The following is a 13,802-nucleotide window of genomic DNA, read 5'->3' as shown; positions in this document are numbered from 1 at the left end:
AATAAATCTGCAAAAATGTCAACGATTCTGTGTTTTTCTGTCAATATGGGGTGCTGTGTGTACATTAATGAGGAAAAAAAATTAACTTAAATGATTTTAGCAAATGGCTGCAATATAACAAAGAGTGAAAAATTTAAGGGGGTCTGAATACTTTCCGTACCCACTGTATATGTGTGTGTATATATATACTGTACACACACACACCCACACCCATACACACTGTAATTGATAACTGCCAGACAGCTTTTCCGGTCTCTGTGGCCGATTCTTTACCAATATATGCTGCATTATGGACTAGACCATAAGACATTAACTCAAAGGTGCCAGCCCTTTCCTGACTCTGCAAGACAAATTGCATCTTAAGTCCAAAGCCAATTCGTTTGCAGAAGCCAATTTTCTGATAACTCTACTATTTTCTCCATACAATTCCATTAAACAGTCAGTAAATATAATGTGGCTAGTCTGAGGTCAAGTCAAGTCAAGTTACCTTTATTTATATAGAGCTTTTAACAACACAGATTGTGTCAAAGCAGCTTTACAGTATTAAATAGCAAAATAGTGTGTCATACTATATTCTGAAGGCCTAGATACTAGTATTTTCTGAGGGCCTATATACTAGCCTATATACTAATACCGAGGGCCTATATACTAGTAATATCTAGTAAACTGGTTAGTAGATATCCACACTAACATGTGTACATTTGTGAGTGTACGTGTACATCTGTGAATTATGCTCATATTGTGAGTATATGCATACCTTGTCAAAAGCAGGAAATACAACTGGTTGTGTTGAGTATTCTGGAAAGCTTATATGTAGTTCTGTGGCATTCTCTGTGTATGGATTGGTCTGAATTGTCCCAATAGGGTTCAACATCTCTTCCAGCTCATCTGCAACACACAGAAAAAAAAAGGCATTTCCTGAGCACACTTCCTTCCTTTACAAGACATCAGTGCACAACCTTGCACAAAATGAAGTATTACTCACAGACGAACTGATAACTCACACAGTCTTTTTCTAACTTCACAGACACACACCCTATGACACAACTGCCCAGCAGTTTACACAACCCTGTAGTCACAATCAAACCTTATTAAGCTGAGAATGTAAGCGTGTGTGTGTTCTCACCAGGAAAAGAGGACCAGCAGTGGAGTATAATGTCGCCAGTCTTCAGCTGCCCTCTGTAGTCAAACACCATTGTGTTAACCCATGCTATTGGGTAGTGCTAGAGAGAAAATATAACATGCAAAATATATGATTAATGAATGTGTAAGCATCACTGCCTGAATTGGTGAGGGTGGATGGGGGTTGTTAAACCCCCTATTAGAAAGGATAAAAAAATAAGACTTGGGGGGCATGAGATCCCCAAATATTGTTTTGGTAATCGCCCATAACACATAAGACAGTCAATTTGAGCACTGGTATACAAGAGCTTAAGAATACATGCAATGAAAAAAGTTAATGTGTTGATCTCACCACTTTCCCCGCCTTGCGGATAGTCTGGTATTTGTTCAGGTGTGTGTTCTTGGTTGACCTCTGTTTCTTCACTTTGTCCATAACGGCGTAAATGGCAAAACAGAGGCGGGCCATTCGGGGCAGGTCACAAACAGCGATGTCAAATTCCAGTGTTTTGTTCCACACATGCTCAGATCGACTGCTGCTCTCACTGCTGACCGCTGTCTTACACAACAGCTCTGTACCATGAAAGAGCCCTGCTCGAACCTGGATCTACACATATCCAAGTTACAAAAAAATTAAAATAAAAATTAGCATGACATACAATCCTTTTTGGACTACATTATTCAAAGTTATGTGCAAATGTTTTTTCCTATCCAGGTATAACAAAAATAGACATCTGACTGACATTATTGCTAGCATTTTATTTGCTTTGTCTGACTGACAAGGTAATTTGATTTGGTAAAAAAAAAATTTTTTTTTTTAATTTAATTTTATTTTTTTTCAAATAAAAAGTAAGGGTACTGTTAGATTAACATATAAAGTGAAGCCTGTAGCATAATGTGCATAACAGGATGTTACTTTGCTCAAACATGGTGAACAATTCTATCACAATAAGCTAAAATGCATAATGGGTAAAGTGTTAAAGATTGTTATACACTAAAAGTTGCTTGGAAATCTTTTTACTATGAACGTGTCCAGTTGGCATATACTGTACACAGAACTGAGGGCTACTCTAAAAACACTGTCTGTGGTATTTCCACACATACAAAAGCACATTGAACTTATGCATTATCATTATTATATTTCTGTTTTTGTTTCACTTATTTCATGTCCTCTATAGACTTTTATAAATAGACATTAACAACCCAATCTCAACTATTTTAAGAGGTGGTGATTTCATATGATTTTTGAGAATGCATGAATGAGATCATACAAATCCATACAAACTAGTCACCAATTTGCCAAATTGTAAAACAGTTACAAATTACCATAAGAGTAATTACCATTACCAAGTCTTTATTACTTTCGAATGGAACACAAATGACAAGCTGCACCTTTACGTAAATATGTATTCATTTTAATGTAATACTGGTTCTAGGCCACTAGGAGGCAGATAAAGGTTAGTGTAAGGTTAGTGATTATTCTGAATTCAGAGGTGTTGATGTTTACCTTAGCAGCATCTTCAGCGTTCACCTTATTACCTTTCACAAGATTAATTCTAAACAAAGAATGAACCTTCCAAACACACGTATGTAACTGCTGAGGAGAGAGAAAGATAAAAGAAGAGTGTAAATTCTGACAATTTAATTATTACCTTACAAATGCATACTCTCTATTGTCTTTGAAGTGCCATTAATTGCAAATAAAAGATTTTTGGGTCACTTGAATGAACATGAGGACCTGGCATCCTGTAAAATCACACTGACACAAAAATGGATCAGAAAAGTCAATTTTTGAACGTTTAAAAATTCTGTGAAAAGATACAGAACAATTTCGTTGCATATGGATATTTTTGATTTATTTTATCTAATGCAATGATATTCAGACATTACGTGTGGCTTAAGTGTCCAAATCACCAAACAAGTTCATATACCTCTGAAACGGCAACCTCATACACACTAATTCAAACACATAGACGCTCACATAAATGCATACTGTACACATCCCCTTAGGGGTTTGGTTTAACACCAGCAGTTTTGCGGAGGTCAGCAATCTGACATCGGCAAAATAACTCACATGATCAGTGCAAAAACACGCACTTGCCTGACTCACTTCCTGGAACACATTTTTGAAACTCACTGGCCCAAAACCGTGTTGTGAGGAAACAAGCTCTACTGTGCAATGGATGCTACACATGAGCATGACTTACATGATATACACATACTTACAACATAACTCATCTACATGACAGCAAACATCAGCCAAAACATACCAGCCATTAAACAAATATTACAAGACTGTAAAAAAAGCTGCACAGCAAGAAGAGCCAATTGCCTCTACTTTCTCCTACTCCAGTTTAATGTGCAAAAAGAATTACAAGTATTTTATTTTTAATTAGACTTACCCCTTACAAAAATTAACCATTATTATAATAAAACTGAAGTAACCAAGTTTTTTTTGTGTGTGTGTAACACAAAATTTATATTTGTATAAACAGTTTTACTATAGAAATACCATGGTTAAACTATGGTTAATGTTGCAAACCCATGGTTAATTTGTGGTTACCATGGTTTAACTATAGTATCCATGTTTTTTTGGTTTTATTTGTAGTAAAACCATGGTTAATTTCCGTAAGGGACTAAAGAGTGCAATCACTGTGACCCTATGGCACTTTAAAAACAATGCTCTGTTTATTTGAGCTGTTGAGATGTCAACTTCTGCCTCAACCAATGGCTTGAGTTTGGGGTGGGACTGCCTGTTTATCTGAACAATGGATGACAAGATGCAAGATAAAAGGAGTGTTTGGGAAACCGGATTAGAAAAATAATTACTTTTGCATTGCTGTTTGGTGCAGCTAGGTGCACAAAACTAGGAACACCTTTGATTAGCTGAAGTGCAGGGAACACAGAAAGTGTGCTTACCGTTGGCGGCCTCTTCTTTGGGGGCAGTGGTAGAGGAGGGTTTGAAGTTTTCCGCGCAAGCACTGATCCAATTGTGCTGATTTCCTTCTCAAACATTGCCTTCACAACGTCACAGTGAACCAGTGTCAGATGAGGGCTCTCATTGGCCAACAAACAATCCCTAATGTACTACACACATAAACACACAGAGATATTAATATTAGAGTTCTCAAACAGAAAATAAATCATAAATTTGCCCCTATAAACGGCACCAAAGTACCATGATGGTATCATGCATAAAAAACACAGTAAAACTGTTATATTTTAGTTTACTTTTAGTAAGTTGTAAAATGCAAATGAATGATTTCTAACATCTGTGTGTGTGTGCAAATGTGTGTGTTTATGTGTCTGCATAGTCTGAGTTTATATATGTATTTCCTGGAACAACATCGCACTAATGATCCAAACACGCCACAAATGTCCTTAATGAACTGCTGCCGCCGATCACTCACCTGACTGGTTTTAGGCTCATGATGAAACTAAACTATTGTGTACACAACATTTAGTAAAGCACACTCTCTTTTGTTTGATGTCTGAACATGACTTACCAGTTTGACACATTTCACTAGCAGAATTCTTTTCATCGTTTTAAAAAAAACAACAACGCTGGTGTTACTGTATATCTCATTCTCAAGAGGTTTTTGCATGATAACAATGTTGATGAACTACACTAAAGCTGACTGTGGTAATATGATGCATGATGAATATTAAATGTGAACATGCAAAAAGCAATTAAACAACAGATAGACTAATTCAGGCCCAAAAGATGAACCCAACCGAAGAACTTAAGAAATATTTTAAAGGGGTCATATGATGCGATTTCAAGTTTTCCTATAATGTACTGTATTTGAAAAATAATGTGTTTTTTGAACATTAAAGCATGTCAACATATTCTGTTACACCAAATACACAAAATAATGATCTTTAAAAAAGCATCATATGACCCCTTTAAAAATCATTACATGTAATGTTCAGTTGTCACTTTAAAGGATTTAAAAACTCGACTTTGTGTAAAGGAATAGAGTTCACACAATTTTGGTTACAATATTTTCAGTGATTAAGAAACTATTTAATTCTTTTAATATATAGCTTCACAAACCATATAGACTACTTCTAAAATTACCATGTTACTGGTCTTATAAAAATAGTCATACAAATGTAAAGTCATAGAGGTTTGAAATGGCATGATGATGAGTAAATGATGACAAACTTATTATCTGAATGAAGAAATGCTTTTATAGGTGCAGCAAAGCTTGACACTAAGCTTCCCATTGCTTTAAAAACAGTATGCAATGTGCTATATTTTTGCCATATTAACAATAGTGAACCTTGGAAAATATAGTTTGACATTTCAAGGCTATTTCTTGCAACGTATCTTACTTTGCACTGATTAAGAGGGTGATCTTCAAACAGGAACTCAAATCTGCCACTGACACGCAGCACATAATCGCTACGGGTCCCAATGTCTTCCTCTGGGCCGTGAGTGGTCTGCCATTTCTTGAGAGCCTGGTCCATTAGTTCAGTTACCGTACAATGCAATGACACTTTCAGGCTGGCTGTGTCCTAAAGAAAGAAAAAGAAATAAGAGGATAAGACTGATAATTAATTTCATTGTAAGGACATCTGCAACATACTACATACCAAAATAACACTACACACCTGTGACTGGTCGTAGTGCATGGTAATTTTGATTACGCCCTCATGTTTGTCAATCAAATTCTCCAAAGACCCTGTCCCCAGCTGCGTAGAGTAACAGCTCCGAAGCCACTCTCCACACGACATCAGCTGCATGCGCTGCATCTTCTCTTCGCTGATTCGCTTCATTTTGGAGCGAAAGTCTTTTACTTGCTGGTCTTGCAGGGCATCCAACTCATGAAGACCTGTGCCATGTGACAAAGTTCTGTGACTTTACCCTCACAATATCAACAACATCCACTGCTGAGAATGTATCGGAATTTTAAAATTGTAAACCACTCTCACAGATAAAATGGTTTTAACACTTATGCATTTGTAATGTTTAATGTAATGGTATTTTCCAAAATCATAATTTTTTTTGAGTTTTATAAAGGAGGGATATTAAGGGAAGGGAATAGTTCACAGAATTGCACTGTACTATACTGAAGTGTGTGTGTGTGTGAGGAACAAGGAGAAATTCACGCAACCAGTTAGTTGCAGAAATTTAAGTCAACTTAGACTTACATTTCTGCAACAAACTAGTTGCGTGAATTAAGCAATATAGCACGCAAAGTTTGTGGATTAGAAATTTAATGGAAGAAAAAAAGATTTTTCCTTTTGTGTTTCTCAGAGAACAGAAAATACAATGGATCTGCGAAACTAAAAGTGAGTAACTGATGCCAGTTTTCAATTTTGACTGAACTATTCTTTTAATGAGCATCTGTTTCTGGTGACTGACATCAGTGTGTTTTGTTTACGAAATGGAGCTCTGGGGAAAGGTTCCAAATGGCTTCCTGATAACACACATGATGACAATTAAAGAGCATTAAAAATTCATTTGATCCTCTCCACTAAGAGAGGCTGCCCATATTATGTGTGTTTGTGTGTGTTTTAAAGTCAGCCAGTGGAGTGTGTGAGTGCATTAGCCTTGCGGGCTGAGCCTGACAATTCATCATAGCCCCATGATGATTCATCCTTACATACGAACAAACAATCAGCATCACTCTCAAATTAGCCTCTGCTGAGTAACACACACTTACTGTTATTTGCTGGTACCAAAAGTGTGTCAAAGATTACATAAACAGACACATTAGAAGGTTCATCATAGATGTGTAAAACACTAAAATAGTCAGAAAAGAAAAGTTAATACTAAGTAATGTCCATTTTAGATATAATATTTCTTGTTGCTTTGTCTACCTTTGCTCTGTAAACTAAGAATGATTAAATGAGATTCTCATAATACACAAAAAGACAGTCACCCACTGGGGTAAACAACTTTAACCTGCAGAAAGGGTCACTGAAAAATCCCAGATAGTCTCAGCCAGTCTATTGGATATTAGCTAAAACATAATCACATGTACAATGAGAGCTATGTTCATATGCGTCACCTTTCCCAATGAGCACTCCGATCTTAGAGTCTAGTATGCGCTCTGCACGTCCACAGTTGCGTGTGATCAGTTTGAGGACAGGCAGGAACGGTCGCACATCGCATAGCCGCCTGGTTTCATCCTCCAGCTCTTCGTGCACTGCTGCCTGGTTCACACACTCGAACATGTGACCCTCCATCTCCCCCAGCAATGAGAAGAGAGGGTATGTCTGTGCCTCCTTCCATAACAGCTAGATGAACACAAAAGCAAGATGATGAGAGTGAATAATCCGAAAACTCTGTTGAAAAAAAGTGCTTGCCTTTGGAAAACTCCACTAGAATGCTAAAGGTGGTTGTCTGGGCATTGTTTTGTGGTTGTTAAAATTTTTTAAGCAGTTACGAGGGTGTTGCTATGCGGCTGCTAGGTCACTTCACTAACTAACTGCATTCATAATAAACCCAATGTATGAAATTACAGTTTATAACAAATATTTTAGATATGGCTATTAAAGGTTCCATATTGTCAAAACTGAAATTTCCTGGCTTTTTTCACGATAACTGAGGTCTAGGGGCTATTTAACTACCATATAAGTTTGAAAAAACTACAACGAACAACTCGTTTGGACTACAACGCATATTTTCCGGGATTTGTGATATCACAAATATCGACGAATGGCATGAGACCTGGTTGAGCTGCGCTAGAGAAGGCAACGAGTGTTATCACTATGTCGCAGACACGCTAGCTTTCCCAAGGCAGGCGAACTTAGAGTGTTTACAATCATCCGGGTTTAAATCGCGCTCAAATTGATTTGATTTTGACGCTGAAGCTCACAGGTGGCTATGGTAAGGGGCGTAAGGACATCAAAACCTAAAATAAAACTCCAGAAAGGTGTACAATATGTGACCTTTAAAGCCCATGTTTCTATTTCATCATCCATTGTGTGAAAATCTTATATCTAATTGCTTACAAAAAAAAAGCACACTTCTCATCAACATGCCACAAGATTTCATTTATGTTTACAGCACATACGCTGCAGAAATTTACACTGAATATTCCAATGTAAACAGGCTTTACTTCACACTGCAAATTGATCAGTTCTCTAGAGCAAATAAATAAAAAAACAAACAAAAAAACAAACATTTAGGAAATACTTTATTTTGATAGACATTCTGGTTACTATAAGTAATGCAGCAATTACCTGTCAACTACCAGTCATTAGATTAATACACTAAACAGAGTTAGTCAACATGTACTTGCAAAGTTATAGTCAACTGAATGTGTAAAGGGGGACCATCAAAATAAAGTGTAACCAGCATTTATTTTATTTGAAGCACAAATTAACAGACAGCAGAGAATCTGCTTGCACACAAACACATGTACCAGTTTGATGTGTTGGATGGTGCTCTCTCGAGGAACCTCCATCTGGATGTATATTCCTGTGGGCAACAGGAAGTCGACCATCACCTGGACGTCTCCATCCAGCCCTGACTCCGCCCACAAGTCCAGCTGATCTGTCTTGGCGGGAGGCATGGCAGACAGCACGCTGGAACCAAACCATGAGAACCTGAACACAAATATATACTTAATATGTATACATGTATATGTTAAATATGCATACAGCTTAAAAAAGTTAAGGGGACACTTAATTATCACAGCAAGTCAATTAAACTTCAGGGAAATCAATCTGTCCTGTTACGAATCATAAGTGATTTGTTACAGTGATTTGCTTTGGTACAAATGATAGTGACAACAGGTGCACTAGAGAAGCAACAGAAAGACAACCAACAAAAAAATAAATGGATTTGCAGGTGGTTTTGCAGTTCTCATTAAGCACACGTGTTTGAGCTTCCATATTTGATGTGTTCTGTGTATGTGCATTGGTCAATGTTCATATGTGAATAAAAGCCTAAATTAATTCTGTTAATCATATAAAGCAACTTCGTCCTTTTGGAAGACAAAGAAAAAATGCTTAAATCATAAGGATTACCTTTAATGAGAGATGAGAATAAATAAATCCTCATTTATGTTCCGAAGATGAACGTAATTCTTATGAGTTATAACAGCATAAGGGTGAATACATGTCAGAATTGTCTTTTGCATGAGCTACACCTTAAAAAAAATAAAAAAAATAAATAAAAACAGAAAAACACTACACTATGATATAGCTTCAATTCAAAAGTATCTCTTTTGTGTGTCCATTAGGTAGTGCACACATCCCTTTTCTAAACAACTTGGGCTTAACTTGCTATTTTCAGAGTCAGTATTTTCCCTGAAGTGTGCATCAATGAGTCATTGAAACACATGATGCTTATTATCTCTCTGCTCTCACCTTACCAACAAACTCAATACATCATAATAAGTATGACATCATCAAACAGAGACCAGACATGTGCAGAGACTCGCTGTCACACAATGTCAATCTTTGAGGACAGAGGTGGGGGATGTGGTTTGACAGCACACTTCCACACACAGGTGAGAAATGACAAGTTAGACAAAGACATACCCACATTAGGGGACAGAGGATGTGGTTTTTGATTTTGTGAACACAGATTGTCACACACACAAGCAAACTATTGTTTATTTAGATATACACACACAGGAAAGAGTTAATTGCTGTGCCAATGCAGCTGTAAGTGCACTTTGTCTGCTTTTAGATAGGCCACAGTGCACCACATCCATTATAGCTCATATCAAGAGGTTCAAATAACTATGCTGTGAAGTGCTTCAGGAAGCCCAACCTCCAAGTCCACCACAGCTCAAAAGCACTGACGTTCTCAGACCTCTGACCTCTCCCTGCTAACGGCACCATTTGTTAAGAGCTACTGTGTGCTGAGGTTTTACCCTCTATGTTGGTCCTTAAGAGAGCACTTTGTGAACTAGTGCTCTCATCGACTGTGATCAAGTTATCAGAAAGCTTTCCACCGTTCTTAAAAAGACAGTGATCAATCAGGAGAATGTCAACTACAGAAGGACTAAACATTTCATGTGTTTTGCAGCTTTGCGTGAAAATGCCTTTTTCTAGAGTGTGTTTTTGATGCAGTCATTGAGTGACTATGAGTATAGTATGTGTGTAGATTTCAATTTCTGTACAGTCTAATCTCTAATTGTCATACCATTCGAATTCCATACCAAGAAATTATTTTAACCCAAAAAGCAAACTATGCTCCCTTCGAACTGGTTGTCTTTAAAATACAAATCTTGTGTAATCCCAGGCTATCTGTAATCAGAAGCACATTTAAAACTGGAATATAATTTAATTTCATTCACATGTGTTTCATATAATCCTTTCTGGATTACAATCCGCCATCAAAATGAATTTTTGACATTTCATTATTCTAGCTGCTGTGAGAAAAGGCAAACGATCTGCCACCTGCAGGATCCTCACATGCGATAGCCTAGTAGCCGGGACAACTTCTTTATGTTTACAGACGTGACGTAATGACGCAGCGGCATGCTCGAATTTCCCGCGAAAACCTACCCGTACCACTCAAATGAAAAAATATTATTATAAACTAACCGTTGTGAATCGGGCTAAAGTAAGGCGATAGTTTTGAACACTGGCTGGTTATGTACTTGCTCAAATATTGATTTTGGATCATTTTTAACCAAAGAAAAGTTACGGACTGCAGCTTTAAATTGTTGGTGTGAAGATGCCCTACAATATAAAGACCTTAGATCACAACTGAACTGAATCCACAGAAATATCCTCTCTGTAGTACCACAGCCCACAAACAACACTCCCAATATTAATGCATCACAACAGTCTATTAGATTAAAGGAAATTATGAATTTACAGAGAGATATTTATTCTACTGCACATAGAACACTGGAGAAAACAAATGAAATCCCAAAGGCAAATTAAATCTGGATCTAAACAATAAGCACAGCCTATATATCTCTTCTCTGCCAAAGACAGAACATTGAGAGGGCACAAAGTTCAGAATCAGTGACCACCAAGTGGCCACAAGAAGACATAAAAAAAAGACATGGCTACTGAAAAGTGGATTTGCAATCACTGCACACCAGGGCAGGTCCAGACAGAGGTGCACTTCCTCCTTCACTGCTAAAAATACTCCTTTTTAAGAGACTCAACTCTATAGAAGAATATAACTATTTATTTCAGAGTTCCTTTCATTGAATGAAAAAGAGAAATGTAAAATTTTAAGGGGCCACTTCCTCCTTAGTGTCACTGCATTTACACAGCTGCCACAATCTAAGATACACTGAATGAACACATCAAGTATAAACCTCCCAAGCATAAGATGATACTTCTATGCATATGTACAGAACATATGAGCTCTTATTCTTTTTGGTTATTAATCAATTTTGTTTATAAATGTTTATAAACATTTTTTTTTTTTATTTACCGCTTAGGCAATAACGTTGACAATAACATTTATCTTCAACATACGCTGTCTATGACCAAAAATGTAAGAAGATGTTTTCAGTGGACGTGGCCACAAGAAGACATAAAAAAAAGACATGGCTACTGAAAAGTGGATTTGCAATCACTGCACACCAGGGCAGGTCCAGACAGAGGTGCACTTCCTCCTTCACTGCTAAAAATACTCCTTTTTAAGAGACTCAACTCTATAGAAGAATATAACTATTTATTTCAGAGTTCCTTTCATTGAATGAAAAAGAGAAATGTAAAATTTTAAGGGGCCACTTCCTCCTTAGTGTCACTGCATTTACACAGCTGCCACAATCTAAGATACACTGAATGAACACATCAAGTATAAACCTCCCAAGCATAAGATGATACTTCTATGCATATGTACAGAACATATGAGCTCTTATTCTTTTTGGTTATTAATCAATTTTGTTTATAAATGTTTATAAACATTTTTTTTTTTAATTTACCGCTTAGGCAATAACGTTGACAATAACATTTATCTTCAACATACGTTTTCAGTGGACTTTTAAAATTTGCTTTGCTTGAGAAAATAAAAATATACCGTTCGTGTTTTTTTTTCTTTTGATTTAGTCGAGTTGGTTTTGCATCAAACACAATGCGATTTTCGGCAGTCAAGATCTGACAGCAGCAGCACATTTTTCCGCTTGGGCGAGCGCTTCGCTGACAGCTTACCTTGTGCATTAAATCAGCCGCAGACCAGCAAATCACTGAGAACGCGCTACAATCCTGACGAGTCATAGCAATAGAGTGGAGGCGAGAAAGCTGCGGAGAATCCTCTCGCCCGGAAGCAATCGCAACTGGTAGATTTAAAGAAAATTACTGCCGTTTGGCAAATAAGTAATTTTACGTACTTATTCCTAACTCTTTAAGGTTTAAGTTACATTTCAAATGACAGGGGATCAACTTATAATCATGTTTATATGAATTATCCTGTGAATTTATTCTCTCAAATGGCCTGGGTATGCGGAGCATTCGCAGCTTATATGGACTTATATGGATTAAGCCACTGCTGTAATCCTTATATACTAATAAAGAAATCTGAATTTAAGAGAAAAGAGTGCATTAAACAGTAAATAGAAAGGACCATAAGGTTTTGCCACTGATTAATCTTTTGATACAAACAAGACAGGAAGTTCTCTCCCTATTATACTCAGACACACCAGTATGCTTGTGCCCCCTCTCTTTTTCTCTCAAAAGTACCATGACTAATGGAAGACCTTATGACCCAGCCACACGCAAATCATAAAAAAAAATACGGCAGCAGTGACTGAGTTAACCCTCCACCCCCACCCCCAGTCCCCACACATATTCAAACAGCCCACAAATCTTAAAAACACTGATGAATGTGCACATAAAGCAGATTAAAGCTACAGTAAAATCAGAAACAAGTGCAGCACTAAATCCATGCAGTTTTCCGGAGAGTGATGCCATAACTATGGTCACTCTTCCGCTGATTAAACTTATTTGGATGGAATGAAAAGCCCATAATCCTGTATCCTCTGATTCTTTACTAAAGAAATGTCAAATTAATTGTTTATTTGTAGAGTCAACATTTGTAGATGTGAAGTAATTTTGGGAAAACTTGGTGAGTGGCTTTTATGAATCTTTTTTTTTTTTTAAATGATCCTATCTGTTCTAATCAAGCAACATGAAAAACATAAACATACAATTTTATTATAATACTTTTTAATCTTGAAAGTATTTTTCCAAGACTTGTAGTCCTCTTATTTAAAAGTAGACCTAGATACATTGTTTTATCATTTAAAATTCCTGCTTTTTGTTAAATGTTTTGCTTAATAAATGTAGTGACATTTTGTCCTATCCAGCCCTCAACAATACAAGTATGCTACAAAGTTCTCTACAAGAGATTGGATTTAGAGCCCCCCACCCTGGCACTAATCTGATAGTTGTTTGACTCCCATTATGGCATCAGTTCAACAAATTGTGATGTCATTTAGTGTTCTTTATTATTATCCGAATCAAGTACACCAGGCAGCAATTTAAAAAAGTAGGCTACCCTTACCAAAAAGTAGTATACTTCAAGTTTATTTTAGCAAGTATACTTAAGTAAAGTTCAAGTATATTTTTAAGTATACTTTATGTAGCAAGTTTCAAATATCAGTGTACTAGTAGTATACTTGTAAGTGTACTATTTCAATACTCCTTGGGACTAAATTGGCCCACTTTCTAGTGTATATAAAAGTATACTTTTAAGTATACTTTAAGTATAACAGTAGTAAACTTTGAGTACACAACTAGTTTACATC

General features: G+C 36.7%; 1 protein-coding gene across 4 annotated transcripts in view; it reads right to left on the bottom strand.

Moving 5' to 3' along the window:
- The window catches only part of pik3cb (phosphatidylinositol-4,5-bisphosphate 3-kinase, catalytic subunit beta), a 52,011-nt gene that overhangs the window by 21,672 nt on the left and 16,537 nt on the right, over positions 1 to 13,802 (bottom strand). For 3 of the 4 annotated variants that reach the window (XM_016442755.1, XM_016442756.1, XM_016442757.1), the window contains 9 exons: positions 8,499 to 8,682; positions 7,140 to 7,368; positions 5,737 to 5,957; positions 5,458 to 5,640; positions 4,039 to 4,206; positions 2,627 to 2,716; positions 1,475 to 1,726; positions 1,127 to 1,223; positions 758 to 888 (listed from right to left, as the gene is read on the bottom strand). In XM_016442755.1, the coding sequence (XP_016298241.1) occupies positions 758 to 888; positions 1,127 to 1,223; positions 1,475 to 1,726; positions 2,627 to 2,716; positions 4,039 to 4,206; positions 5,458 to 5,640; positions 5,737 to 5,957; positions 7,140 to 7,368; positions 8,499 to 8,648 (1,521 nt within the window). In that variant the 5' untranslated portion in view covers positions 8,649 to 8,682. The remainder of the gene's footprint in view (positions 1 to 757; positions 889 to 1,126; positions 1,224 to 1,474; positions 1,727 to 2,626; positions 2,717 to 4,038; positions 4,207 to 5,457; positions 5,641 to 5,736; positions 5,958 to 7,139; positions 7,369 to 8,498; positions 8,683 to 13,802) is intronic. The other variant, XM_016442758.1, reaches the window with a different exon arrangement.

This window comes from Sinocyclocheilus anshuiensis, unplaced genomic scaffold (genome assembly GCF_001515605.1).
Source record: "Sinocyclocheilus anshuiensis isolate Anshui unplaced genomic scaffold, SAMN03320099.WGS_v1.1 scaffold1257, whole genome shotgun sequence".
Taxonomy (NCBI): Eukaryota; Metazoa; Chordata; class Actinopteri; order Cypriniformes; family Cyprinidae; genus Sinocyclocheilus; species Sinocyclocheilus anshuiensis.
This window is presented reverse-complemented; position numbering and strand designations above follow the sequence as displayed.